This window comes from Melozone crissalis, unplaced genomic scaffold, assembly GCF_028551555.1.
Source record: "Melozone crissalis strain CALT ecotype California unplaced genomic scaffold, PUWL_Pcris_2 ptg000063l_1, whole genome shotgun sequence".
Taxonomy (NCBI): domain Eukaryota; kingdom Metazoa; phylum Chordata; class Aves; order Passeriformes; family Passerellidae; genus Melozone; species Melozone crissalis.
The window spans coordinates 7,238,303-7,250,962 of record NW_026535841.1 but is presented as its reverse complement, the minus strand read 5'-3'; the positions used below and the strand labels follow the sequence as shown (position 1 = coordinate 7,250,962).

Below are 12,660 nucleotides of genomic sequence, written 5' to 3'. Positions count from 1 at the left end.
GCTGAGCAGACTGGAACGGATGCAGGGAGCTGCCAGTTCCCTTGCTCTGTATATGGTTCAGCATAAAATACTTTTAAGGGTCCTGTCCTGAGGAGCTTTCAGATTACAGGATAAAGCACACACATAGGCTGTCAATCCCTTTTTCAAAACTGAATCTTAGGCAAAAGTATGTTTCCCCCTGCTTTGCTCCACCCCTTCTACTTTCTTAAAATGAAGAGAAGTTTTAAGTCCTAATTCATGACAAAAGGCTATAATTTGTGTACTTTGAGGACTGCCAGGAAATCCTTGGCCTTGACCAGAATAGTGTGCAGGGAAGGAAAGGAGGCAGATCCTGTGCTTTGGACTGTAGCAAAGTTTTCAACACCCCATGACCTTGCTGGGCTGCCTTTCATAACGAGCCTGGGGCTGTAATCCCCCAGGCTGAGAAGCTGTCTGTCAGGGAGGGCTGGCCAAATGTGCCCCAGGTGTCTGCAGCCCTGGACCACTGCTGTGCAGGGCTGCAGGACAAAGCAGCAAGATGGGAGCCTTGCTGGGAAAAGGTGGATTTTGGAAACATACATAGAGTGACCTCCCTGCAGTCTGTGAGCTGAGTTTAAATAATGCTTGAAGTCTCAAATGAAGAAGACAGAGGAATAAAACAGTCAAAATAAGAAGTAGGGGTTGAGGAAAAGCAGCCAAAGAAATGAGGAATTTTGCAAGTGAGTAAACTCTGCTTTCCCATTAGGTCATTTGGATGCAATACAGGCATTTTGTAGAACTTTGAGTCTGTTAGGCCTTCTGCTTTTACAAGCAATAGTGGCTTTCTGGCCTTCTCTCAATTGCCAGGCTCAGATGTGCTGAGACTTCTTGGTGGCTGCAAGGAATCAAATACAAAGGATTCAGGGTGATGGGTTAAGTATCTGACTTGGAGGGATGTTTGGTAGGCAGCACAGTCCTAATGCTGCTGGGACCAATTCTTAGAGTGGTTTGATTAAAAGACTCACCAAAGTGAAACTTAAAAAGATTTCTTTGCTAAGTACAGGCCTGTGTATGGTCAGTTTTGGGGGAAAAGCAAAGAAAAAAGAATGTGGCTAAGTGCTAAAAGTGCTATTTTTAAGGTATCATTCATATTAAGAACTGTTGCTGTATCTATAGATATGAGTAAAGAGAATGAGATTTTTTTCTCATTGGAAAAAAAAAAGACAGCAGTGCTTGTTTTGTGCACACTGTGCTCACCACTGCTCTGGCTTATGGTGAGAGAGATGACATTTTGGTCCCAGACAGTCACTACACCCCTCAGCATGGACACTTGCTGCTAACTATTGCACCTCATGATATTAGCAGTATTGTGTGTGCAGATGCTCCTGTGCAGACTGCTCCTCTCTGCAGAAACGTTTGCTGAGTCCACACAAGAAATGAGAATAAACAGGCCGATTGGGAGGAGGATCTTTACCAAACTTGTTCCCATTTTTCCTGTGCTCTGAGGCTTTGTTTGCTCTAACAAATCGTGTAACTAAGGAGTCTGAGTCACAGTCACTAGTTCCAGCTGCCTGCCTCATCCCTGTCCTGGAGATCCCTCCCCAGCTGCAGGGACAGTTGAAAGGGTAATGCATTTGCTCCAGTACTACTGCATTTCACAACCTGCTATCAGCTTGTACCTGGGGTGACTCAGAGCCCTAAAGCAGTGCTGCAGCTGGGAGTGTCCTGTAGGACAGTCTTGGTTGGAAGAGGGTCATGACATTCCTCCTTCTCCACAGTGCTGGGTGTGCTGCTGCCCTCAGAGCGATGCTCAGCATGAGGCTGGCACCCCATGCACCCCCTGCCAGTGGCCACCTTACTGAAGGACAGGGCCTAAGACTGGCACTCTCTAGGATTAACTGGGAGGTAGCAACGATCCTTTATTCATGTCCTAAATTCTTGCATTGTAAAGGGAGAATTCTGTACAGGCTCAGAGGTGGCTGGGAAACAGAAATTTTGCATACCAAAGGGGCATTTGAGATACTTCATCCAATATGTTGTTGTTGTTATTTTCATGCAATAGGGAGTAAATAAATGAATTAAATGAGATTAGCATTGGACATTGGAGTTGCCTTTACTACTTGCAATGCAGGTACAACTAAAACTGAGTTTGCTCAGTTGTAGGATGAGAAGAAGAGCCCAGAGTCTACTGCTGGTTACTAAGTGGTCATGAGCTTCTGAAGCTTAGTTTTGTGTCACTGCTCTGCTCCTGAGATCAACTGTGCTCTGTGGATATGCAGGAGTTTTTAATTCTGGACTCTGGCTGACAAGATCTGCAATGTCCATGCCTCTCCCCTTCTCCTCCCAGTAGAGGTTTGGGTAGTCCTAGTCTCCTATGTGTCAGCAGTGACAATAAATGTATAATATACAAGCACTCTGTTTAGGAGTTGGCAGGAAGCTTCATTTCTGACTGCAGTGAGATGTTCTAACAGTAGGAAACACCTTTGGTTGGAGCAGTTCTCTGCTAAACTCTGCCCTAGAGGGGAATACAACTATGGAGAAGAGCTCTTGCTTCACAGTGGCAAGAAGCAAATTGATGTAATCTGGGTGGGAAAAATCTCATGTTTGAGCTGCTGTTCAAGAAATACCTTTATGCAGCATTCAGCCTCTGTTAAACTGAGAATTACTGGTATTGCTTATGGTTGAGATGCTGGGAGATTGTGCCAGAGTTCAGCTTGCTCTAATGCTGTCCACAGCATGATCTTCTGGAGAGGGGGGAGCTCCAAATTCCTGGAGCTCTGGCCCAGGGTGCTTCAAGTGTGGTAGTTAACTGTGGGTTGGCCTGTTCATGCTGGCAGTGGTCTGCTCAGACTAGTTCAGCAAATGCTCTTGGCTGAGCACAGCCCAGGTCAGTAGGCAAACAGTTGCTTACATTTCACTTCTTCATTGAATTGACAAGATTTAAAAATCTTCAGCCTACAGCAGTCAAAACAGGGTGATCTGAATACAAAAGATCTATTATTTCAGTGAGAAAGGGGTTTGGTTACAGAGTTGTGGGGATAAGTATGCAGGTGGGAATGATGGGAACACTGTCCTGGGCCTAAGCCCAGCAGATGTTCAGGAAGAATGAACTATCTTCTTATACTCTGTCCTTGTATAACAACCCATTCCATTTCTCAGGCCTGTGTCCTCCTTCATGCTCTCTTTCATTCAACATTAAATATTATAGGTCTTTTTCATTTGGCCTTTTATCTTTTAAGGCTGATAATCAATAGTATTCTCACTTTTTAAATGTAAGATTTCTATCTCCAGAAACACAGCTGGAGACATGCAGCCATCAATGTGATAAAAGCTATGCACATGTTTCACTTTACCATCAGGGTCCAAGAACCCATGTTAAATCTCTACCAGGCTGCAGGCTTATTTCTGTACTGGTTTTTGGTGGGTTTGGGCTTTGTTTGTTTGTTTTCACTGGGGCAGCATCACCACTTGTAGAAAGGAACCTGTTCTTAGCATCTACCCTGAGACTGCTCCATGATAATCCCGCTGGAGCTGATTACAGGAACTCCATGGGAAGGAGATGCACTGCAGAGGATACAACCAGCCTGTCAAACCTGGGGTAGCTGTGCTATGTGCCTCTCCCTGACATGGAAAAGATGATGTTGCTTTTTTCTTTGGGCAGGGGGGATGGAATTACAGACCTTAAGTTTTGCGATGCGCATACAAGCTGCAGTTCACCATGAATCAACTTGATCTCCAGTCTCCAAGAATGGAGATTAAATTATCACTGAAGCATCATTATAAATAGGAGAGGGTACACAGTGTCGTCTTCTCCCACCTTGCACCAAAGTATCCAGCCTGGTCCAATGCCATAACATCTCTAGAAGATATTTTCAAAGGCTTGGGAAGTGGGACAGGGAAATGGGGACAACACAGTGGATCAGGTTTGAAGTGTTTCTTCTGCTGTACTGTGTTGGGAATGAGACCAAAAGCTCTGGCACCAGGCTGTTCTTGTCAGAGAGGCATTTCTGCATGGTGATGATATTTCATTGCCTGAATTTCTGGGCAGAAGGAAGCTGGTGCATCCTGGGATCTGCTGGTTTTGGATACATGTGAACTGGTCCCCCTGAAGCTCAGTGCTCTCGGGAGTCATGAACACAAGTGGCCAGGGAGCATCAGTAAGAAACTTGCAGAGTCCTGTTCTGCCTCCGTCACAGTTCACCAGCTGTGGGAGATGGGTGGAGGGGAGGTTGTTCTAGCAGTTACATATTTAAAGCAGGTGGCTGTATTAAAATGTACGTTTCAATTTTGATTGCAGTATTTTAATTGCATTTAACAGCGTCCCTGCTGGTTCTCCATTCTGCATCCGTGCAGCCACGTTCTATTGATGGCCTGTTGTGATTTCAATGGAACATCATGGGATGTACCTGGCACGTCGGGCAGCACTGGATGGAGGTGCCTTTAGCCCAATGTACCTGGCATGGTAAGCGGCAACCAAGTGGTTAAATCTGCATTCTACTGCTCACAGTTTCAGCTTGTATAGCAGGGTGTTCCTGCTTTGCTGCAGCCTTGCACTGACTGGAAATCACTTTGCTCTCCTGATTTTAGTGCTTTCATGCACACAGAGCCCCTTCCCTTTTCACCCACGGAGATTCCCCTTCCCTGGGAAGTTTGCCATGCAGTAGAGAAGGGCCTAGCCATGTCAGGCTCTCCTTGTTCTTCTAGAACATGAGAGAAGGGACTGGAAAATCATCTCACTCTTTTTTTTCCTCTCCTTTTTGGGCCAGGAGCTGGTAGCAGTTGAGCAGGTATTGCCCACGTCCCAAATATCCAAATGTTGCCGCACAGAGGTACCAGACAGGTGCTCATGTCCCTAAGCAAAGCTGTGCCATTTCTGCAGGAGTCCTGCAAGAGCTGCCTCGGGGAGCCAGGAGGGCAGTTCTGCCTGGCACTAATTGGAATGTAACAAATTAAACAAGGGCCACTTTCAGTTTGCTGATGTGGTATCCTCTGCAAAATGATCCTCCATCCTCCATTTTCCTTCTCCTTTCCATGCCCACACCTGCAAAATCAGCTGCACATCCTGATCTGTCCTGCATGTTTTCTCTCCCTCCCCCAGCTCTGCAGACCTCTGCCTGAGTACCTTCACATGTTGGTCTTAGCTATTTTAAAGTGCTAAATATTTGTGTGAGAAAAACAAGGGTGCTGCATCCTGTTTTCTGCTTGAGCCTTCTTCACAGAGCTTTTGCTGCTCCACTGCCAGTGATGAAAATGCATGTTTGTGCCTCAGCTTCTGAATTCTGCTGACTGCTCCAAGGGGCTGGGGATAGGGAACCATTTGGACTAACACAGTTCCAGCACTTCTCCCCATGCTTCTTCTGTTCTAGAATGTGAATATCTTTAAAAGTCATGGGCTAATGACCTGCCAAATGCAACTCCTGGGGGCAGGTTAGCGGCTGTGAAGCACCCACTACACTGACACCTCTGAGGGTCCTGGCTCTGTTGGGATGTGGGGAAAAGATGATCAGATAAGCCAGTGGGGAACAGGAAAGCTCTCTTCCCAGTGGGGTCATTAAGTGCTCAAAAAAAAGTTGGTTCATCTGAGACTGAAGGGTGCAGAAGTCATCTGTTCCAGTTTCACTCAGTTCCAGTAGCAGCTGGACACAGCATTTTTAATGTCAAATTGGTGTGAGAGAGCTATGTGGGAAACAGTGGATTTCATTTTGTCTTGTTCTTCCCCATGCTCACTGCTGCAGTGTCTGCTCAGTGCAGCCCAACTGCTTGGGAAGGTGGAGAAATAAGTAAGCAGGCCACTGTCTTTTTCTGGGTCTATTATAACATGCACAGTAGGCTGATGTTTTAACAGCATCTAATTTGATACATCACATCTAATCTGTTTGTTGGTTTTTATCTGCAGTACTGTTAACTCACTGTTCAGGTGCTTGGTGTCTAGCCTTCTCATCCAGCCACAAATCCTCTACGTGAAATGAGTGATTCCTTAGATCTGTTTATGATTGATTCTTTGCTTCACTGGTGTTGCTTCTTAAAAGGTAAACAATATTCATGTGCTGCGATCTGTAACTCTGAGATGAAATCAAAGAGCATCTCCTGCCAGAAGTTGCTAAGATAACACATTTAGCATTCATTCAGCGATTACTTTTAGGTAGAGATTTAGTGATATTAAAGAGAATCAAACCTGTAGTGAATATGTAGATTTTATACTGTTGAATTAGCAGTTTCATTTTCTGTGGTGTCCAGAGTCTTTGTGCAAATAGAGAGCAAATGAAGTTTTCCTGCTGTGTAGTGAGAGCAGCACAGCTCCAGGAGCAGCCTGTGTGTTGTGCTGAGCCCCTGGGGTCAGGGTGTGCCCCAGGCTGGGCACAGCAGCTCGCAGGTCCCAGCTCCTGGGGCAGTATTGGATATGAAGGTGCTGTCGGCTCTTAGCTTGCAAAGCTTTGTTTGATGTGTGGCATCTGCTTGCAGCATTACTGTATTCTGTGATTTGTGCCCTGTACTTCTCATGTCTTTGCATGTGCTGTGTCTCAGTGTCATGGATATGGTGGAGGTAGTGGAGAGTCTTAGCCTTGTTTCATTCCCTGCTAGCATGGGAGTATTTGAGCAGGTTCACTGCTCTGAAAAAAGTGTCTTGAATGTGAGAAAACCAAGCTGAATCTGGGAAAAGACCATCACTGCTGCCATTTGTCCAGAGCCTTCTGTAATTCTCTTTTAACTACAAATGGGTGAAATTTTGCACATCACATTCAATGTTTAAAGACTGTGGTCCCAGTGAGACATTTACGTATTCTTGAGGTCTGGGGAGTTGGGTTTTTTACTAGAAATGTACCTGAGCCTTTTCTGAACCAGGGCTCCTCTGAACTGGGAGTATATTTTTTTTCTGGTGTTTTGGTTTTTTTTTCTTTCCAAAAAACAGAAAAGGAAGGCTTATTAAAAATGATACTGAAATACAAGAAGTATAAACCCACTGTGATTTTTTAGGGCTTTGGAGGGTTGTGGTGATGTTATTCAAATGTTACGGTTTGTTAAGAGACACTCCCTGCAAACTAATGGATAGCAAGGCCTTTCTAAGGCTGCACCTGCCATTTCTTTGAGCAAATAACTTTTAAACAGGATTTAAACTCGCAGTTGTCCTAGGTCCCATGCTTTCAGCTAGAAGTGAGATTCTAGGAATGCCATAAGTTAAGGAATAATGCCTGCTTCTCTTTTGCTAACAACTTTTCCAACACACCTTTCCTCCTCCACCTCTGAAATGCATCATGGTCAAAGAGGGGTTTGTAACTAGACACCTCTCTGAAATATCTGGACTGGATTTATTTTTGTTGAGGGCTACAAGGCTTTTGTCAACAAAGGGACATCAGCCAAAGGAGTGTTCTCTGAGCCATACTCCTGTCCTGGGCAAAGCCCTTGGTGGGCAATTCTGACAATGTTTTAAACACAATGCTCCAAGCTCGGCTGAAGGTTTTGCTGCCTTGATTCATTACATTCATTTTTTGGGCGGTTGTTAAATCCGCGTTAGACTTCAGCTAACAAATTCAAATTTGAAAGGCATGGTTATACTGCTTACACTAGACAAGTGCATTTGAAATCTACTGAAGGTAATAGCCTACCTTATATATATGTCCTACTGAACATGAACAGTCCTGTAAAATTTGACATGTGAGATAAATAGAGGTAATTTAAACAACTTGTACTATGCTAGTTTTTATGCAGCAGAACATACTCAGTAATAATAACATTATCTTTCTCATGAAGGTCAGTAGCAGAATTAGAATTCTAACTCTGTTTCCAGGGCTTTCTCTGCTGGCTCATTACTTGGTTTCAATATCTTTTAAGGCAGAAAGTTAAAAAAAAAAGTAAAACAAAAAAAAGTAAAATGCTAAAAATATTCTGCATTAATAGCTGTTTTAAGCCTTAAGGCTTAGACAACTTGAATCCAGTGATTTCTAGGCCTCTGCTCTTAGTGCTACATCAATGGGAAATAAGCCTACTTAAACTTCAGTAATATTATTATTATTACGACTACTACTACTTTGTTTAGGCAGAAAATATTGGCTATACTGTTTCCCTTCCTTTCCCATATTTGTTCCTTTATGGAACACTTAAAAATCACACCCAGGGATTTTGTGTGTTACATGCATGGCAAAGCACCATGATGTTTGCAGTGAAATTGCAGTGCTAGGCTGTTTCCTGCTATCTGTAGTACTAGGCTGTATCTTGCTGTAAATGCAGGATGCATTTATATAGCAAGATGCTGTTAAGTTGCAAGCCATGTTTTTGTCCTCCCCTATCGATGTATCTCAGTGACCCAGAAGTAAGGGCTCTTACTGGCCTGGCTAGATAAAAGTGGGTATTTTGTGCCTCTGTGCTGCTGCTTCTTCCCCTTAATCAGCAATTCTGGAAGTAATCCACTAGAACCAGACATGCTGCATCCTCCATCCTGCAACTCTGATCAGACTAATTACATCAAAACTTGGTTTTTAAATGCTCAGCACTGTTCAGTGGAGGACAGGAGCCCGTGTCCTATCACATTTTTCTGATTCTGCAGGGTGAGTTTCTATTACAGAAACACTATGGGTGGAACTAGCACCATGGCAAGCCTGTACTTCCTCCTTTTGGCTGCCACCCTTTCTAAAGGCATCGAGCTCTGGGAACGTCCATGTGCACAGAGGCACTGCGGTGAATCCACCGTGTTCTTGGGTTGCCATCCATTGCTGAAACAAAATCAAATGGGGAAGCAGAGCAGCCTTTTTAGCTGTGGGTCAGGGTGATGAGCCAGAGGGATCTGTGTGGATGCTAAATTAGGTGCTGCTGCACTGAAGAGCCACCAAGAAATTCCACCAAAAGCATAAGCAAGCACCAGGCTGACCAGCAAACAAGCAAAGAGCTGTGTCCTGTGGAAAAAGGGAGGCACCTGCTTGGCAGATCTGTTAGGAAAAGTACCAGGGTAGTCAAGCAACAATGCTGGAGGAAATATTTCATTTTTTATCTTTTTGGTAGCTTTTTCCATAAAGCAAAACTTCTCTGTTGTGCAGAAATGGATGATGTAAATTCACCACCTTTCTGCCAAATGCAGTCTTTCTATTTATCATCACATAGTAAGAATCAGGTTTGAGGGAAGCAATTTTTTATACTAACTGCATCACTCCTTATTTCTTTTTGTTGTGTACCTATACTTGGCACAGAGGGAACATAATGCAGTCTGATGCTTCATCATTTGAACTCTGATGGGACAGAGTGTGGTAATGGAACACACAAACAATAAAAAAATTAACTGTCGATGTTTTTAAGAGAGAACTTAAGCTCTTAATTTCTCTATTTATGGCTTGCTTCTCCTTCAATAAGAGAAATGTTTCAATAATATGATGAACTGGGAAAGGAAGAAAGGAAGTGGAAGGCTAAATGGTGGTTGTTGTTAATTTGGTATTTAATTCCTCCTTTTGAACCTCAGAAACTATTTTAAATCAACTTTAATGGATAAATGCAAGTAGTAGTTGGCACTTTCAAACAAACGCATACGCACCAAAAAGCCTTCCAAAAAACAAGGAAAAAAAAAATTTGTCTTGGATTCCCAAATGCAATCCCAGATTGAATTCTGGGTTTGATTGTAATATCTACCTAATGTGCAACTGCAGTTAGTTCTGACATATCTCAATGTGGCTGTTTCCTCCAGTCCATACTACTGGGAAGGCCAATATAAACATCTAAACTAAAATACATCATGACTGCTGTTTGTGAAATGCATTAACTATATGCAGGTAACCACAATTTTCCTCTCTTTACAGTATTTCAGGATAGAGAAACTGTGACTTGAGATATACTACTTAACTCTATTATTTTAAACAAAATTATTCAAAAATTAAAGACAGAACAAAATTAACTTGAGAAAAATGTTTCAGATTTGTGAAGACATTTGGTGACATTTAGCTAGCTCAGCATCCTGAATTTCAGCCAGTTGAGGGTTGATTCTAACCCTACGTGTTAATGGATTGGGATATGGACATAGCCAGGGAAGTGGTTTTTAAAGCAGCTTTTTATTCTCTTAAGGAGGCTTCCCATTCACACCTCAGTGTGGGTAATTCCATCTTCAATGGATTTAGTTGCTACATGTCATTTTCTCAACCCCAGAGCAGCTGGGTGTTACAAGATTTCAACATGTAACGGCCAAGAAACAAACTACACATTAAAGCAGGGAAGCTGCAGTTTATGCTAATTATTTTACATGCTCAGATATGCAAATGACAGTGAAGTAGATGCTTCTCTTTTCTTCCTCTTTTTCTCACTTCTCATACTCCCTTCAAGTCTGTGTCAGGAGAGAAGAGCTTTCCTCTGTACCTAACTATTGTTTTCATGCTGATATCTTTTGAATAGTGATTCCAGCCAACGACAATTACTTTTGTAAAAAGATAATTACAAATCTGATTTTTTTAAAGATTTGAATCAAGTCTTAGCATGAGAAATATTTCTCTCTGTATTCCCAGCAGGATCACAGCTTGCAGGGCTCAATGTTCTTAGATCTCCCAAGTCAGTGTCAAGCCTAACATAGTCTGCACTGTGTTAAACCAGTCTATTAAATGTAACCTGCTCTAGTGGAGACAGCACGCTCACACCTCTCATCCTCGTGTTTTTCAGGTGGTAGGGTGAAGGTGAGAGGACGAGAAGGTGGAGATGGAACTGCCAAATCATGCCAAACAACTGCTACTGCAGCTGAACCAGCAACGAGCCAAAGGTTTCCTCTGTGATGTGATCATTGTGGTAGAAAATGCCCTGTTTCGTGCCCATAAGAACATCCTGGCAGCCAGCAGCATGTATTTCAAATCCCTTGTCCTGCATGACAACCTGATAAACTTAGACACGGACATGGTGAACCCCACCGTGTTCCGGCAGATCTTGGACTTTATTTATACTGGCAAGCTCTTAACGACTGACCAGCCTGGTGAACAGAACTTTAATGCTCTCCTCACCGCAGCAAGCTACCTCCAACTGCACGACCTGGCAGCTCTCTGCAGAAAGAAGCTGAAGCGGAACGGCAAGTCCTTTGCTGGCAAGGCCGGTGGCCTTGGTGTTGGGAGATCTGCCAGGAGTCAGAGACTTTCCACTGCTTCAGTCATCCAAGCTCGCTATTCAGGGTCAAATGAGGGGTTGAAGGGCTCGCACTCAAAGGAGCTGTCAAAGGGAAAGCTCTCTGATGACGAGGTCTTCATCAGCAGCTCCAACCAAGAGAACTGTCACTCCTTAAGCAGGGGAACCAGCAAGAACGGCGGTGGGAGCAGCAGTGCGAACGGGAGCACCGCTGACCAGGAACTGGGCCTTGACCTGTCCAAAAAAAGCCCCTCGCTCCCTGCCGCAGCCTCCCACGATGACACGCAGCACAGCGAAAGCCAGCACGGCTCTCCCCAATCTGCCTCAGCCCCTGCAGCCAACAGTGCCTCATCGTTCGACGAGCCTGGCGTCGGAGCCCCCCACAGCATGGCGGACAGCAGCGACCCCATGGAGATGGATCTGAGTGAGGAGTGCCACCACTCACTGACAGAGAGCAGCCAGCGCAAGGGCCTCCGGCACTCGTCCCGCAAGAAGGAGTGGATCAAGAAAGACAACGCCTTTGACCGAAAAGAAGGGGGCAAAGACAGGGACGAGGGTGAAGGGCTGCCCAATGGTATCCTGCTGGGGCCCTTGTCCAAGTCTGTGGAGAGGAGTCTGGCTGGGGCCTACGGGGCAGACCTGCCCTACCCGTGTAAGGAGGAGGTAGAAAACGGTAAGGAGAACAGTGATGACAGTGGCCAGAGCGAGAGCGAGAGCGGCGGCCATACCAGTGCCAACTACGTCTACCGGCAGGAGGGGTTTGAGCCAGTGGCCTATGGTGACAACCTGTATGTCTGCATTCCCTGTGGCAAAGGCTTCCCGAGCTCTGAGCAGCTCAATGCCCACGTGGAAACGCACACCGAGGAAGACCTTTACATCAAGGAGGAAGGCACATACGGCAGCAAGGATGAAGCTGAGGATTTGTCCAACCCCAATCAGTCCTACGCTGCGGAGTCCCGGCCCTTCAAGTGTTCGGTGTGTGAGAAGAGCTACAAGGATCCGGCCACGCTGCGGCAGCACGAGAAGACTCACTGGCTGACGCGGCCCTTCCCTTGCAACATCTGCGGCAAGATGTTCACACAGCGTGGCACCATGACACGGCACATGCGCAGCCACCTGGGGCTCAAGCCCTTTGCTTGCGAGGAATGTGGGATGCGCTTTACCCGGCAGTACCGACTAACAGAGCATATGCGTGTCCACTCAGGAGAAAAACCTTACGAATGTCAACTGTGTGGTGGGAAATTCACCCAGCAGCGCAATCTGATCAGCCACCTGCGAATGCATACCTCTCCCACATAAGCCAAAGACTCCAGAATGAGCTTCAAGCCCATCCGCAGTGATTTACCTTTCTGTAGACTTGCTGCTTAAAAAAAAAAAAAAGAAAAAAAAAAAAAGGGGCAACTCCCCATACTCTGTTCAGTCATGAGAGGCCTAAACAAATGTAGCTTTAACATTTAAAAAAAAAGTTCATTTTTTTTCCTTTTTTTAAGAAAAGAAAGGTCCACAGCCAAGCTGATGCATTTAGTCCCAGTCTCCCTTCAAATTTTGATGACCTGGCAAGAAATGCTTCTTCTTTTTGCACACATCGACTTCATTGCCATATTGTTTATCTGGAGCAGGTAGGGG

At 44.8% G+C, this 12,660-nt stretch overlaps 1 protein-coding gene across 1 annotated transcript in view; it reads left to right on the top strand.

Moving 5' to 3' along the window:
* Positions 1-12,365, top strand: part of HIC2 (HIC ZBTB transcriptional repressor 2) — a 70,954-nt gene extending 58,589 nt beyond the window's left edge. Inside the window, exons 2-3 of the mRNA XM_054289097.1 lie at positions 4,277-4,420; positions 10,585-12,365. Coding sequence (XP_054145072.1) covers positions 10,621-12,333 — 1,713 coding nt within the window. The 5' untranslated portion in view covers positions 4,277-4,420; positions 10,585-10,620 and the 3' untranslated portion in view covers positions 12,334-12,365. The remainder of the gene's footprint in view (positions 1-4,276; positions 4,421-10,584) is intronic.
* The last annotated feature ends 295 nt before the right edge of the window (positions 12,366-12,660 follow it).